Source organism: Entelurus aequoreus, linkage group LG08 (assembly GCF_033978785.1).
Source record: "Entelurus aequoreus isolate RoL-2023_Sb linkage group LG08, RoL_Eaeq_v1.1, whole genome shotgun sequence".
Classification (NCBI taxonomy): domain Eukaryota; kingdom Metazoa; phylum Chordata; class Actinopteri; order Syngnathiformes; family Syngnathidae; genus Entelurus; species Entelurus aequoreus.
In genome coordinates, this window is record NC_084738.1 from 21,106,467 (window position 1) to 21,123,671 (window position 17,205).

Genomic DNA, 17,205 nt, shown 5'->3' on the forward strand with positions numbered 1-17,205 from the left:
TTTCCAACTTTTCCTTCTTCTTCTTCTTCAGCTTCTTCTTCTTCAACTTCTTCAACATCTTTTCCTTCAACATCTTTTTCTTCTTCTTCGTCTTTTCTTTTGTCTTGTTCTTCTTCTTGTTGAGCACATGAGTGGTTTCCCTCCTGTGCTTCTTCTTCCACCACTTCCTTGGGGGGTCCACTCGCCGCCACACCCCGCCTGGACCGCTAGCACCTGCAGGAGCTGCAATTGTTTGCGGGACTCTTCAAGACGCTGGCGGCTGCCTGCTGCCAGTTCCGTGAACGCCCCCACGAAGGCCCACAGGAAATCGTCCTCCCCCGCCTCCGATGGTCCAGCCACGTTGGGTGCCAAATGTGACAGATTCAAGCGGTCTCGTGGGTTCCCTGGACCATCAAATAGAGACATCTCGCTCAGTCCAGGTCGCTTTTCAGCTCCTCTCCTTCACTCGTCGTCGTCTGTCTCTCGCTCTCCTCCTCTCTCGTGCTGCGTCCGCTTCCCTCTGGTTTCGTCTGGTTTCGTCTCTCCTTCCGGTCCTCCTCCCTCTCTCTGCTGCTCCCCTTTTCTTTAGCGAGAGGAGATTGGATGATCGTGCACGCCGCAATCGCCGCAATCGCCGCAATCGTGCCCAGGTGCGCGATCTGCGCACCTGGGCACGATTGCGGCGTCACTCCCGGCGTGCCTCGCCTCGCCGCTTGCTCCCCGGCCACGCCTCCTCGCCGCCATCTTGGGCCGGGCCCCGGCGTGCGCTGCTTCGTTGCTCGCTCGCCGGCCCCGCCTCTCCACAAGTGCATTACATGTAATGATTTTCTACTTTGCGTATTGACATGGTAATAGGACGTCCATTGCCATTAGAAATTCCTTGGAGTGGGATTCGGATTTGGCTGCGTATCTGGCAACCTCAGTCATGGAGAGTGGGATGGGACTACAGAATTTTGACCGTAATTGCAGTACCATTTCCGGCCACATTACTGCATATGGCACCTTTAATACACTTTTGCACACTTCCAGACCGCAATAATAATGTACAAACAAAGCAACAACAGGTTTCCAGAAAATGTTTATTTTTCAACAAAGGAGGAGAAATACAATTTTAGGGATGAACAGACTATAAGACATTTGTTTATACGCGCAACATTGAAAGCATTTAGCACATTTATATGTGGAATTAAACTATGGAATAGATTAGGTAAAAAACTTAAAGTGTAAACATGGATCAAGAGTTAAGAGATGTCACATTTACAAAGTATAACAAATAAGAACAGTGCCTAATAACAATATCAGACACTTTTATTGGACAGTGGTGGGATCAGATAAGCTTTGCTTCTTCCTATTGCTTTTTGGACATACTCAATTGTTACATGTAAGTGTGATTGCTCACTGTGCTGTACATTTAAACATGTTCCAAACAAATAAATGATTTATTAATTGAAATATAGGTCAGTGTTTCTTATGATAGTGTTTGGGCCAGCTGCCATAAGTTCTATCATATTTGCATGTTTCTCTGCAAGGAAACTGCATTGCACACGGAACTACATCCACGCAAACCTCTTCCTGTCCTTCATCCTGCGAGCTGTGTCCGTCATTGTTAAGGACACTATGCTGGAACGCCACTGGGGACGGGAGATCATGAAACCCACGGACGTGAGCGAGATGCTCAGCCATCAGGTGCTCCTCGCCATATTACGCCTCCTTATGAATTATGAATGGCAATTAGAACGCACGTTCTGTAATATGTGTTGTTCCCTGTGCTCAGGCTGCCATTGGCTGCAGGATAGCGCAGGTGTTGATGCAGTACTGTGTGCTCGCCAACCATTACTGGTTCTTTGGAGAGGCCATTTATTTGTACTCTGTGCTGATCGCCTCAGTGCTCATCGACAGCAACAAATACCTGCCATACATCTGTCTCGGCTGGGGTAAGAGATGCACTGTAGGAGTATTACCGAATCTGATTACTTTGAACCGTAGGGCCAATCTCTCCTGCTTTTCCTTTCAAATTAAACTCCACTGTAAATCAAAGAAGTGGCTCAAACACAACAAGAACCCGAGGTATGCTGTGTACATCAATGCTTGAGATTTTTTAATAGAAAGGATGCCATGGAAACACATCGATTATATCCATGTTACTCTAGTCTGTCAATAAATTCATAATCCATGTTTTATGAACGTGCTGTGCAATATTCACCATTTCTGTCTTAGGAACGCCACTTCTCTTCGTGATCCCTTGGGCGGTAATGAAGCTACTGAAAGAGAACAAAGAGTAAGTAATTATGAAATATTTAGATCAGGGATATTCAGCTAAATTGTTTGGGGCCCATTTTTCCAGAAAGCTAAGGACCTGGAGGGCCGGACTTTCACCTGTAGTATTATTCTTCTTATTTTGTATATTCCAAAGCAGAGGCGGTCCTGGCTAAATTTACACCCTGTGCGAACCATCTCTTCGCCTCCCTCCCAACCAACACAGCAATATATTATATTATATATGCAGGCAGCACGGTCTCAGGGTCTTTCTGTGTGGAGTTTGAAAGTTCTCCCCGTGACTGCGTGGGTTCCCCCCGGGTACTTCGGCTTTCTCCCACTTTCAAAGACATGCACCTGGGGATAGGTTGATTGGCAACACTAAATTGGTCCCAAGTGTGTGAGCGTGAGTGTGAATGTTGTCTATCTGTGTTGGCCCTACAGTTGCTAGTTCAGCAAAACTAAAAACCAAATACAGTCGTCTTCTCATAGAAATCTGCACATACCTTTACCTTTTGCCCGTTTCTCATCTACTTTTCTTCTTTTTCTAAACTGGGCACCTGATGGCTACTTTGGTCTTTTACTTTGATCCATGAGGAAGATGAAGACTCGACATCATTAACTTTTTCATTTTCTTTTTGCCAACACCGTCCTTTTTCTTTCATTTTTCACATAACCCAATTAATTACATGTAGGTATATGGTCTAATTTAAATGTAGAAATTAAATACATTTATATATAGGTTGTGTGGCCTTGCTGGCCTGGGATCAGGCTAGACAGATAAACATCATGAAAAAACAGAAGCTAAGTTTTGTTGATGGTTGATGTTCCTTCTTTTGAATAATGTTTCTTCCACAGTTTTATTTCTTTATACGTCTTCCTTTATTTAAGATTGTGAGACTGTAAATACAAACATTACAAAAGTTTAACATCCATTGTGCATTTTATATAAATAATGTCCACTGTGTATGTTATTTAAATGAAATAGAAGGTTTATTGTTAATACACACAGCAAACATTGCACACATGTGGTTTAACACATTTGAATACTTGTCTTTTTAGTAAAGCTTTTAGTTAATGAACCTTTTAACTAACATCTTTAATCCACCTGTTATCCTTTTCATGATGTTGCTTTAATTAAATTGTAGTTTTAATTCATCTATGTTTTGTACAGAGCGTTGTGATTTTATCTGTGACAAGCGCTTTATAAAGAAAATGTACTTACTACTTACTTAAATCCTAAGGTGTAGTTTTATTAAATGGTCAAATTCAGCGCTACATGTATTTAACCAGTTTTAATCGCCAGAGTTAAACAGCCAAAAACAACATGACCAGGAATACAAAATACATCACAATATTTAGCAATTTCAATACATTTACACTACCGTTCAAAAGTTTGGGGTCACCCAAACAATTTTGTGGAATAGCCTTCATTTCTAAGAACAAGAATAGACTGTCGAGTTTCAGATTAAAGTTCTCTTTTTCTGGCCATTTTTAGCGTTTAATTGACCCCACAAATGTGATGCTCCAGAAACTCAATCTGCTCAAAGGAAGGTCGGTTTTGTAGCTTCTGTAACGAGCTAAACTGTTTTCAGATGTGTGAACATGATTGCACAAGGGTTTTCTAATCATCAATTAGCCTTCTGAGCCAATGAGCAAACACATTGTACCATTAGAACACTGGAGTGATAGTTGCTGGAAATGGGCCTCTATACACCTATGTAGATATTGCACCAAAAACCAGACATTTGCAGCTAGAATAGTCATTTACCACATTAGCAATGTATAGAGTGTATTTCTTTAAAGTTAAGACTAGTTTAAAGTTATCTTAATTGAAAAGTACAGTGCTTTTCCTTCAAAAATAAGGACATTTCAATGTGACCCCAAACTTTTCAACGGTAGTGTATACTTTGTTGTCAAGTCGCTGTTAAAACTCAGATTTTTGCGATTTATTTGGATTTTTTTCAGGGTCAATAGTGCCATCTTCTTCTACTCACCCACTGCCGCTTCATTGTGACACAGCCGCTTCGCTGTTGCACCCTGCTTGGTGGCGGAAGTACTGCATACATGGCCAAGCCTGTTTTAAGTGGTTTTCAACTAGCCTTTTTGTGTGATGTTTGGCGGGCCAAATTAAAAGCTTTGGTGGGCCGGATGTGGCCTGCGGGCCGCCAGTTGAATACTATTGGTTTAATCTTTGCTAGCAAGGTTAAAATGTCAATGCAAGGATCTGCCAATGGACTAAGTTCCTCTATACAACAGGAGCACTCTATTGTTTTTAGGAATTTTGCTGAAAAAATGTTTGTCTTCCAAATTGTAAACTGAACTCCGGTGTCATTCCCGGGCCGGATTTGGCCCTCGGCCGCCAGTTGAATAGCCCTGGTTTAGATGGTCTCTACAAACAGTATTCCAAATGAGACTGGAAAGGAATGAGTTGCTCTTATCTTCACAGATGCTGGGCTGTCAATGAGAACATGAACTACTGGTGGATCATTCGTTCCCCCATTCTTTTTGCTACCCTTGTAAGTATGCAAATAATGTTTTGTTGGATGTCATGATTTGGCATTCCTGTCCTAATTACTGTCTTTCCGCACCATCTGTTCAACAGATCAACTTTCTGATTTTCGTGAAGATTCTGAAGGTTATTTTGTCCAAACTGCGAGCCAACAACCAGAGTAAATATCCTGGTTATAAACTGCGGCAAGTGACTTTTGTTTAACTTCAATCTATCATGTTCTGAAACCAACGGTGGGTAGAGGAGGAAGAGTACCGCTACTTTAAAATATTATGACTCAAGTAAGAGTAAAAAGTAGTCATCCAAATTATTACTTGAGAAAGAGTATGTAAGTATTCAGTAAAAAAACATACCCAGGTATTGAGTAACTGGTAAGTAACTTCTGATTTATTTTTTAAAAGTACTTGCACTACAACCGCAGTTTGTGTGCAGGGCCGCCCGTCCCTAAACGCACAACATGCGTGGTGGGCTCTGTTTTGAGTGAAGAAGAGCATATAAAGTGTTTATTAATAAATTGATAAATACAGTTAATTTCTTTTGTTATTATTCCCATTTTTTATTATAAATTTTTTAACATACAGTTATGCCACCTCCTTTCTAAACTGCCACCTTCTCATTGTAGAGGAGTTTGCGTGTCCCAGTGATCCTAGGACCTACGTTGTCCAGGGACTACTATGCCTCCTGGTAGGGTGTCCCAAGACAAACAGGTCCTAGGTGAAGGATCAGACAAAGAGCAGCTCGAAGACCTTTATGAAGAAGAAAGAACGAGGATTCAGATTTCCCTCGTCCCAGACGCGGGTCACCGGGGCCCCCTCTCTGGAGCCAGACCCGGAGGTGGGGCTCGATGGCGAGCGACGGGTCGCCGTGGGCACAGCCCGAAGAGGCAACATGGATCCCCCCTCCAATGGGCTCACCACTCATAGGAGGGGGCATAGAGGTCGGGTGCAGTGTGAGCTGGGCGGCAGCCGAAGGCAGGGCACTTGGCGGTCCCATCCTCGGCTACATAAGATAGCTCTTGGGACGTGGAACGTCACCTCGTTGGGGGTGAAGAAGCCTGAGCTGGTGCGCTGGATAAGTTCTGGCAAGATGTAGTCGGACTCACTTCGACGCACAGAAAGGGCTCTGGAACCAGTTCTCTCGAGAGGGGCTGGACTCTCTTCCACTCTGGCGTTGCACGCAGTGAGAGGCGACGGGCTGGGATGACAATTCTTGTTTCCCCCCGGCTCAAAGCCTGCACGTTGGAGTTCAACCCAGTAGACGAGAGGGTAGCTTCCCTCCGCCTTCGGGTAGGGGGACGGGTGCTGACTGTTGTTTGTGCTGATGCACCAAACAGCAGCTCAGAGTACCCACCCTTTTTGGATTTCCTCGAGGGAGTATTGAAGAGTGCTGCCTCAGGTGATTCCCTTGTTCTGCTGGGTGACTTCAACGCTCATATTGGCAACAACAGTGAAACCTGGAGAGGAGTGATTGGGAAGAACGGTCTGAATCCAAGTGTCGTTTTGTTATTGGACTTTTGTGCTTATCACAGATTGTCCATAACAAACACAATGTTCAAACAAAGGTGTCCATATGTGCACTTGAATTGAGTTGAGAGTCCAGCTAATCGATTCCATGTCTGGTGTTTAGATTTGGAGCAGTATACCACGAAAGGATGGATGGATATATGTACTGTGTAGGCCAGAATGGTGGAACAGGGTTTAGTGTGTGTGCCTCACAATAGGAAGGTCCTGGGTTTGATGTGTGGAGTTTGCATGTTCTGCCCGTGACTGTGTGGGTTCCCTTCGGGTACTACGGCTTCCTCCCACCTCTGGGGATAGGTTGATTGGCAACACTAAATTGGCCCTATGGTGTGAATGTGAGTGTCAAAGTTGTCTGTCTATCTGTGTTGGCCCTGCGATGAGGTGGCGACTTGTCCAGCGTGTACCCCGTCTTCCGCTCGAATGCAGCTGGGATAGGCTCCAGGAACCCCCACGACCCCGTTAGTGACAAGCGGTAGAAAATGGATGGTTGTATTGTGTATTTTCTTTTTTCGGGTATGTTAAAAGTTTATGGACAGGGTTTGTGTAGCCACCTGGGCTTACATTATGTTTACATTTGTTGTTTGCGTTGGCGCGCTATGTAAAATGTGTAATCTCTTCTGAAAAGTTACTATGAATGGCCTATTTTGTAAAAACAATTCCAATAAAAAAATATTGGTAGGGAGAAAAAATTTATAAATTGAAAATTTCAATTCCTAGCCACTTCCTGCTCTGTCTCTGAATAGAATATAATGACAAAATTCATAACATGTCCACAGAGGCTGCCGTGACGCACACCGTTAGTCCCTGTCACAAACGGCTATGGTACTGGGATCAAACCGTATGAATAACAAAACCCAAAACCAGTGAAGTTGGCATGTTGTGTAAATCGTAAATAAAAACAAAATACAATGATTTGCAAATAATTTTCAACTTATATTCAATTGAATATAAAGACAAGATATTAAATGTTCAAACTAAGAAACTTAATTTTTTTTGTCAGCAACACATTGCAAAAAAGTTGGCACAGGGGCGTTTTTACCACTGTGTTACATGGCCTTTCCTTTTAACTTCACTCAGTAAACGTTTGGGAACTGAGAATACCAATTATTTAAGGTTTTCAGGTGGAATTCTTTCCCATTCTTGCTTGATATACAACTTAAGTTGTTCAACAGTCTGGGGTCTCCGTTGTGGTATTTTGGGCTTCATAATGCGCCACACATTTTCAATGGGAGACAGGTCTGGACTACAGGCAGGCCAGTCTAGTACCTGCACTCTTTTACAACGAAGCCACGCTGTTGTAACACGTGCAGAATGTGGCTTGGCATTGTCTTGCTTATTTCAGCAAGACGTTGCTTGGATGGCAACATATGTTTGCTCCTTTCAGCATTAATGGTGCCTTCACAGATGTGTAAATTACCCATGCCTTGGGCACTAATACACCCCCATACCATCACAGATGCTGGCTTTAGAACTTTGTGCCTATAACAATCCGGATGGTTCTCTTCCTCTTTGGTCCTGAGGACACGACGTCCACAGTTTCCAAAAACAATTTGAAGTGTGGACTCGTCAGACGACGGAACACTTTTCCACTTTGCATCAGTCCATCTTAGATGAGCTCGGGCCCAGCGAAGCCGGCGGCTTTCGCTTTGCATAGTAGAGCTTGAACTTGCACTTGCACAGATGTAGCGAAAAACTGTAGTTACTGACAGTGGTTTTGTGAAGTGTTCCTGAGCCCATGTGGTGATATCCTTTACACACTGATGTCGGTTTTTGATGCATTACCGCCTAAAGGGATCCAAGGTCATGGGCATTCAATGTTGGTTTTCGGCCTTGCCGCTTACGTGCAGTGATTTCTCCAGATTCTCTGAACCTTTTGATGATATTACGGACCGTAGATGGTGAAATCCCTAAATTCCTTGCAATATCTTGTTGAGAAATGTTGTTTTTAAGCAGTTCGACGATTTGCTCACGCATTTTTTTCACAAAGTGGTGACCCTCGCTCCATCCTTGTTTGTGAATGACTGAGCATTTCATGGAAGCTGCTTTTATACCAAAGCATGGCACCCACCTGTTCCCATTTAGCTTGTTCACCTGTGGGATGTTACAAATAAGTGTTTGATGAGCATTCCTCAACTTTCTCAGTCTTTTTTGCCACTTGTGCCAGCTTTTTTGAAACATGTTGCAGGCATCAAATTCCAAATGAGCTAGTATTTGCAAAAAATAACAACATTTCTCAGTTTGAACGTTAAGTATCTTGTCTTTGCAGTGTATTCAATTACATATAGGTTGAAAAGGATTTTCAGATCATTGTATTCTGTTTTTATTTACGATTTACACAACGTGCCAACTTCACTGGTTTTGGGTTTTGTATATTAATTTAATTAAAACATATGTTTTAATGATACCAAATTATTTTCCACTAAAAAAACATTTTAATGAATAATTTTTGCCAATTAATTATTTTTAGTACAAAACATATATACTGTATAATCAAATTCAAGTTTGAATGAAAAAAGAATAAACAATATTTCACAGTAATTAAAAAGTGTAAAAACAATAATAATGTGGGGGGGTGGGAGGGTCACCAAATAAAATTCTGCTTAGGGTCCCAGTTTAGTCTATGGCGGCCACTGTTGGCGTGTGTGTGTGTTTGTGTTTACAACTTATCGCGATGCGTTTTTCTAGTTCGGAGTTAAATTCTTGTAGGCTGAAAAATGAACATTTCTACTGACACAGACAACAGCGCATTATATAAATATTATTTGTCCAATTTGTAAGTAAACACTTATGTGTTGTGCTATCATGTTTCTTTTTACAGTGTGTAGTTTAAGTGCAGTTATGTGACTCAGTTTGAGTCAAACATCACCACTGATCACGTTGGATTGGTGAAACAGAATTGTGACTGCCACTACAAGAATTCTCTGTAACGAACCAAACAAATACATCTTTGGAAGCAGTAATCAATAGAATATAAATAAAAATAATGATGATGTAGGACTTGTCCAGGGTGTACCCTGCCTTCCGCCCGAGTGCAGCTGGGATAGACAAACCACCTTGCGAGCCTGAAAAGGGACAAGGAGTTGAAAAATTGATGGATGGATAATGATAATGGAAACAAATGTAGCGGTCAGAATGAAACTCATTGAAACGGAGTAAAAGTAGTGTTTTGTCACAAAAATATTCAAGTAAAAGTAAAATGCATGTTGCATTAAAACTACTTTGACAAGTACAAATTATCCAAAAATTTACTTAAGTAAATATAACGGAGCAAATGTAGCGCATCTGTTTGAAACAGGGTTGGGGATCGATCCATTTATCATCCATTCAAACCAATTTTAGAAAGAAAAAATTGTTTTGCTTTTTTTTTTGAATAAACTAAACCATTACCATTCAAATAAACAATATGCTGATCTACTGTCCTGTGTGTCTTATTAGGCTAGCCAAGGCAACCCTGACCCTTATTCCTTTGTTTGGGATCCATGAGGTTATCTTCATCTTCGCAACAGATGAGCAAACCTCAGGGGTTCTGCGCTATTTTAAAATATTCTTCACACTTTTTCTCAACTCATTCCAGGTAGGTGGAACTGTTTTTCCATAGTTTATTTCTGTTCTGTCCGTGCTTTAAGGCCTCACTTTGTCAAGGAAAATGACATTCTTATTCAACTGAATCTTTGCAGGGTTTTCTGGTGGCTGTTCTCTACTGTTATTCAAATAAAGAGGTAGGTTGTTCTATAAATTATATATGTATACATATATGTATATATATATATATATATATATATATATATATATATATATATATATATATATATATATATATATATATATATATATATATATATATATATATATATATATATATATATATATATATATATATATATATGCAGTATATTCATTTCCATCCATCCATTTTATATACTGTTTGTATACACTAGACTGGTCCCGAGCTAATTGCCAAAATGGATGGATGGATGGATTTAGACCAGGACACATTGAGACAAACAAGCATGCCCAATTAAACAACAATTTAGAGCACTCATTCTCATCGAGGGCATCATCACAATTATGGCTGCCTCTCTGAAGGCTTCTTGTAACAGTGATTAACAAAAGTCTGTAAAGTGTCAGTCAAACTATAAAAAGAAAATTCCACCTGTATCCAGGATTTTACCAAATCCTTAAGTGCTTGGATCACATCGGGGTTGCAACCCTTCTCCGCTTGCTTGCTTTTTGATGCGAATTGCCAATTTGGCAGAACCAATTAAAAAAATTAGCAGTGCATGCAAACCCTTTTAGAGAGGAGTATATGTTTGCCCCAAAACAAACAATTGCAGTGAAAATACCACACTTAGTCCCTGGAACCATTCTTTTAAAAGTTTAAACATGAGCTTTAGCCTGTGACATTGTACAAACAACTGAAAAATGGTCTCTTCCTTTGAACAAAAACAACAGTGTGTGCTAACCCCTGGCTCAATGCGCACTCTGTGTCTGTTCGTAGCTATTGCTCCAACACAAGTCTCCACTGGAGGCCTGCCATCATTTTTTCAATGGGCAACTTGTACAAGGGCCTCCAGCTGCCTTTCGGTGAGAAGCCTGGCCCCAAGAACTCAGTACACCTCGACTCCTTTACTCCAGTCAATGCACTTAGACGTAATACCTTCACACAAGTTTGGTATTCAGCTTTCTTCCCAGTTGTGTGAAACTTGTCTAGGGGAGGGATTGCAGTGAGCAACTGCCCCCACACCCTGTCCTGCCTCTCCCTCACTGCTGGTGTAATGGCCAGTGAGGTCAAACCGTACTCACAACCCTCCTCTCAGTGTTCACTGTTAGTAGGGTACTGCAAAAAAAAGCTCTCATTGGTGGTAGTAAGGAGGCAAAGACCTCTGTTTTCACTCTAATGAGGACTTTGCTTGAAGAGAGACTCCCACGATTTTGTTCAGGCAAAGACTTTGTCTTGAAAAGGTGTCCAAGTGTTGAGTAGCCTGACTCCCTCAGTCTGCTCTTCAATATTGCAGAGTCCAGCATGTTTCTGTTTATGAGGCTGTTCAAGAACAGTGGTTCCTCCAGCAGCCAGAGGAATGGAATGGATTTGCCCAACCCTTGAAAACCTCAGTAGCTGCCAGGCCTGCAATACTGAGGATTAAAAAATTGTGGTAGTGCTGAGAGATCCAGACCCCCAGGTGTTGTCAAAAACAGTTGCCAATTGTAACCCCGCCTGCCAGCTCTTCCGAGCAAAGTCATGGCAGTGTTGTGCCAGCTTGGGCCACAGGGGTAGAGCAGTCTCTGTGCAGAAGGAAGATGAAAGGAGGCAATCTTTGCTTGGATGTCCGCCAGCTCTCGTCTTCCCTCGTTGACCGATAAGTGCATTGATGGACAACTCTACCGAAACTCCGACATCACATACTGGCTTACTGGTGGAGGCAATAATGCCAAGCAGAGAGAACTGGACATGGCTCTCGCCTACAACGTGCACCCCTCCGGAGTAAACAATGGCGCGCACTGATGACGTCAGGCACGCGACCTGGGTTACCATGGTAGCCGGTACTAACTCACCATGAACTTACCCAAAGGGCTAATTCTTGCACATTTGAACACTTGCAGTTTAAAGGCTTACTGAAACCCACTACTACCGACCACACAGTCTGATAGTTTATACATCAATGATGAAATCTTTACATGCCAATACGGCCAGGTTAACTTATAAAGTGCAATTTTAAATTTCCCACCAAACTTCCGGTTGAAAACGTCTATGTATGATGACGTATGCGCTTGACGTCACGGAGTGAACGGAAGTATTGGCACACCATTGTGTCCCAATACAAACAGCTCTGTTTTCATCGAAAAATTCCACAGTATTCTGGACATCTGTGTTGGTGAATCTTTTGCAATTTGTTTAATGAACAATGAAGACTGCAAAGAAGAAAGCTGTAGGTGGGATCTGTGTATTAGCGGCGGACTACAGCAACACAACCAGGAGGACTTTGAGATGGATAGCAGACGCGCTAGCCGCTGACCTCACCTTGACTTCCTCCGTCTTCGGGCCGCCGACCGCATCTATGATCGGGTGAAGTCCTTTGTCGCTCCGTCGATCGCTGGAACGCAGGTGAGCACGGGTGTTGATGAGCAGATGAGGGCTGGCGTAGGTGGATAGCTAATGTTTTTAGCATAGCTCTGTGAGGTCCCGTTGCTAAGTTAGCTTCAATGGCGTCGTTAGCAACAGCATTGTTAAGCTTCTCCAGCCTGGAAAGCATTAACCGTGTAGTTACATGTCCATGGTTTAATAGTATTGTTGATTTTCTGTCTATCCTTCCAGTCAGGGGTTTATTTATTTTGTTTCTATCTGCATTTAAGCCCGATGCTATCACGTTAGCTCCGTAGCTAAAGAGCTTCGCCGATGTATTGTCGTGGAGATAAAAGTCACTGTGAATGTCCATTTTGCGTTCTCGACTCTCATTTTCAAGAGGATATAGTATCCGAGGTGGTTTAAAATACAAATCCGGGATCCACAATAGAAAAAGGAGAAAGTGTGGAATCCAATGAACCCTTGTACCTAAGTTACGGTCAGAGCGAAAAAAGATACGTCCTGCACTGCACTCTAGTCCTTCACTCTCATGTTCCTCATCCACAAATCTTTCATCCTCGCTCAAATTAATGGGGTAATCGTCGTTTTCTCGGTCCGAATCGCTCTCGCTGCATTGTAAACAATGGGAAAATGTGAGGAGCCTTTCAACCTGTGACGTCACGCTACTTCCGGTACAGGCAAGGTTTTTTTATCAGTGACCAAAAGTTGCGAACTTTATCGTCGATGTTCTCTACTAAATCCTTTCAGCAAAAATATGGCAATATCGCGAAATGATCAAGTATGACACATAGAATGGATCTGCTATCCCCGTTTAAATAAAAAAATGTAATTTCAGTAGGCCTTTAAAGGCCGTTGCTATCAGTGGCGTGCCGTCACTAGAGGCAGGGGAGGCGGGGCCTCACCTGCTGTCATGGAAAGAAAAAAAATGTAAAAAGAAAAAAATAATAATTAAATTGTTATATGTATCCAGTGATTATACTAAAGTTATTTTCCATTTAACTTCACCAGTTTTAGATTATTTTTATTTTTATTTTCACATTTGCCGTTCAAATACTGAGAAGAGACGGTGCGGTGATCAGCAGCCAGATGAGGCACGTCACTGATTTGTGCCTCAACATGGATTGTGCACAATGACTCGGCTAACTGCTGAGCTGCTGTGCAGTGAGACTGTATTGCTATATGAATTATATCAGCTAACTAAACTATGGCATAGTTTAGTTAGCTGAGGTATATAATGTACAGTGTATTTTGTCAACAACTGTATGTGTGTAATGTATTTCTTGTGCTGAGCAATCATAAATCTGCTGCAAAAGACGTACTGGTTGAGGCTCGCAGTAATCCGGCCTCCTGGTGGTAGAGGGCGGTAGTGATCCCAGAGATCATTCCTCGGCCGCAGAAGAAAGAAAAAAAGAAAAAAAGTTTGCAAGCGATTGTTTATTTCCTCTAGCCTGGACTTTTATTAAAAACATGGAGGATTACATATGTAAAATAAAACAGTTTTCTAAACTGGACTTTCAATCGAAGCAGGAGGTAATAATTAAAGGTAGACCAACGCCGGAGCTAAAAGGTTTGCTTTTGACTTCGGGACTTTGATTGATTGATTGAGACTTTTATTAGTAGGTTGCACAGTGAAGTACATATTCCGTACAATTGACCACTAAATGGTAACACCCGAATAAGTTTTTCAACTTGTTTAAGTCGGGGTCCAAGACAGAAGACCCATTCTTTTCAAACGGCGTGGTACACACGCAAAGGCTGGCCAGCAAGAAAGGTAAGACCATAATAATGTTTTTTTTATTAACTGTGCTTTTTTGTGTGCTACAGTTGTGTAAAGAATGCTGGTATGAGCTTTTAAACATAACCCGTTAACTGCTGCCAATCACATGGTGAATAAGATACTATTTAGGGTTCATATGTTTGTAAATCTGACTGTGATGATGCAGTGCCTCACCAGACATTGACTTCACCGCACGCCACTGGTTGCTATAGTTATTATCAATTGTGCTGAAGTTGTACTTTTCTATCTGTGCAAAGGGTCAACTTGCAATCTGGATTGCGAGCCGTCTCGTATCAGTGTTTGTGTCCAGAACATCGAGTACTGTGACGCAGACAAAGCAGAAACAGGGCGATATCACGAGTGTCAGCACATTTGCATTTCTGAATAATCATATATTGTGTCTAACTGGGGCTGCTGAAATTACCCCCCTTCCTTCAGCAGCAGCCTCAGTGATGTAACCAGGGACCTCCCAAATAAATAGAGGAGCACGTGGGAACTGGACCTTAGAGCGTAGGTTGGATCTGTAACTAAGAGTACAGCCCAAAACGTCTCTCCTCATTGAGCTAAATTTAACTCTGTCTCTGCATGATTCCTTGCTTCTTGTCTGTTTAATGTCATCAGTGTTTGAACCTGACATGGAGTGATCCCACAATCAACCGGGTTGTGAGAATGGCTTATAAAGTCCTCAGGTAATTATCCTAGCAGGTGCAAAACATAATCACTAATCACTCCTGGGTGAAGAAGACAGCGCTTAGCTGTAGGGGTGAAGCTCCTGCAGGAACAACACAGACAGAACAGGACGTGGAAACAAAATAAAAGAAAAACACAGGAAACAATACCCATAAACCTAATAAAATGGAACAGGTGGTATCATTAATTTAGATTATGAAAGCAGGTAATAATAACATGTGATTAATCGTCATTAAAAAGTGGAAATAATCTGACGGTGATGCACTTTTTGGTTATAAAAAGAACATAGTGGACCTGGACTTGATGATATGGTTGCCATAAACAGGGCCATCCTATGCTGGTTTCACTGTTATCAATTGTGGTATTTTTCAGATTTTACTGTATGAGTATGAACATGCATGCTACATACACAATTGGAGATCTGTCTGTGTACTTGCCTACAGGTGCGGACAGAGCTGAAGAGGAAGCTGCGCACCTGGAGGTTAGAAGCAGAGATTGTTTGTTGTGGACAGTGACTAGCCGGGTTCGACACACGCATAGAGCCAGTGCCAAAGTGCAACAGATCCCCCGAGAGCACAATGAGGGCAATGGCCAACGCCTCGCCATGCACTCCGAACAGTTCTTTGATTTTTCATCATCCTATCCAGACAATCGCCCAGCAAACCGAGTCCTCACTGCTGCATTGTCCCAACGTAACAAAGGGTGACACCCAACTACATTCTGCAGCTGGAGATGAGGCTGTGCTGGCGTCTGGAGCCATGCAGGTGTCTTTCGTAATTCATCTTCAAGACCCCATAGAGTTACTCCCACATGTTGTAGATCTAGAGTCAGACTAAACACTGAAATTATTGTTCAGTTCAAAAGCACTGAGTTTTGTATCATTGTGGTATTGTTGTCTCTGTGCAGAAATAAGTGTGATCGTTTTACTTATTGAGCTCTTTTAATTGTTGTGTAAATTAGTTAAGAAAAATGTATGTTTGTCAATATGGGGAAGTTAATGTGTGATAAAAATTAATTCAGGCAATGTTGTATGGCTAACTATTCTGATGGCTGACGAAGCAAGATTTATTACTCGTATCTTTGCATCAGACTCTTAAATATAGCAGAGCAATCCTTTGATATAGAAGATTTTTGAATAAAGTTTTTGCAGTAGTTGTTTAAAAAAACATTACTGCTCAGATCATATAGAGCAGTGGTGTCCTGGTGGGGCCTCTGGGCCATTTTCAGAAAATAGTGTGTCCGAATATTATCAATAATAAATAGTCCTGTGCTACATCCAACAGATTAAATGTATGAAGTATCCAATTGATCAGTAAACTGCCCAGATTATCGGTCCTGCTTAGGGATACCACCTTAACATTTGACAACAAAACAATTATACAAAGCAACTCGGTAAAGACTGTCGGTATTGTTTTTGACTCAACTCTCTCGTTTGAGTCACAAATTAAGAGTGTTACTAGGGACATCTGGTTGAGCTGGACGTTGCAGGGTGTGTTTAGCGAGGGGCTCCATGGAAATGTGATATTTGTTCTGTTTTATTAGCAGTTCTGCTAACTCCAGCCATCAACTTTACCATACCTTTTACTAACCTGTCATATGGAGCTTCTTTTTTTGTACGTTTGTAAGTTGCACCTGTGAATTCTGCGATGTCTGGTCGAGGAAATCTGACTAGCCAAGCCGATTCAAGCTTTGTGCGCCTCCGGATCAAGATATCATGGAGGAGTCGGTCGTTGACTCGGCTCTTTTTAGGAGCATAAGTCAGAAGACGGATGAAATGCGAGCCGACATCCTCAACAATCTTAAATCCGTTTTCAGAGGAGAGATAGCGGCTGTTATGGAGCAATTCAAGAGCAATCACTCGTCCTGTAGCGGGGCTATCGCTAGCCTGAAGCTGGCTGCTAATGCGAATGCCAATGAGCTAAATGAACTTCAAACTAGCGTAAACAAGCTAAGTGCCACCATGGATCCCCTCTCTAAAGAATGTGATGATCTGGAGGGCCGCTCGAGGGGTGTGAGGGCCTCCGTCCGACTGAGTTCACTGTTCAGTTCTTGCAAGCGGTGCTGAAGCTTGACGACAAGCCTATGTTGGACTGAGCCCACCGGACCCTGTGCGCTAGACCTACAGATGGCGATCCTCCTCAACCGCTCGTTTTCGGAACCAGATTCTACGACGGGCGGGTGAGGCTTCTCCGCTATTCTATATGGGCATGAGGATTTTGATTTTTCCTAACTTCACTCTGGCCGTGGCTCGGAGGCGAGCCGTCTTTGCTACGGTGAAGAGAAGGCTACATTTATGTCCCAGTTTGGACTTCTCTTTCTGCCGACGTTGCGAATCACTTTATCCAACGGCCAGACTCCCAGGTTAGATGATCAACAAAGGCAGCAGACT

At 42.3% G+C, this 17,205-nt stretch overlaps 1 protein-coding gene across 1 annotated transcript in view; it reads left to right on the plus strand.

Annotated features, from left to right (window-relative positions):
* LOC133655606 (glucagon receptor-like) overlaps window positions 1-16,111 on the plus strand; it is an 84,171-nt gene extending 68,060 nt beyond the window's left edge. The window contains exons 7-14 of the mRNA XM_062055910.1: window positions 1,509-1,665; window positions 1,754-1,913; window positions 2,197-2,257; window positions 4,685-4,754; window positions 4,841-4,932; window positions 9,703-9,841; window positions 9,945-9,986; window positions 15,260-16,111. Coding sequence (XP_061911894.1) covers window positions 1,509-1,665; window positions 1,754-1,913; window positions 2,197-2,257; window positions 4,685-4,754; window positions 4,841-4,932; window positions 9,703-9,841; window positions 9,945-9,986; window positions 15,260-15,331 — 793 coding nt within the window. The 3' untranslated portion in view covers window positions 15,332-16,111. The remainder of the gene's footprint in view (window positions 1-1,508; window positions 1,666-1,753; window positions 1,914-2,196; window positions 2,258-4,684; window positions 4,755-4,840; window positions 4,933-9,702; window positions 9,842-9,944; window positions 9,987-15,259) is intronic.
* Window positions 16,112-17,205: the final 1,094 nt, after the last annotated feature.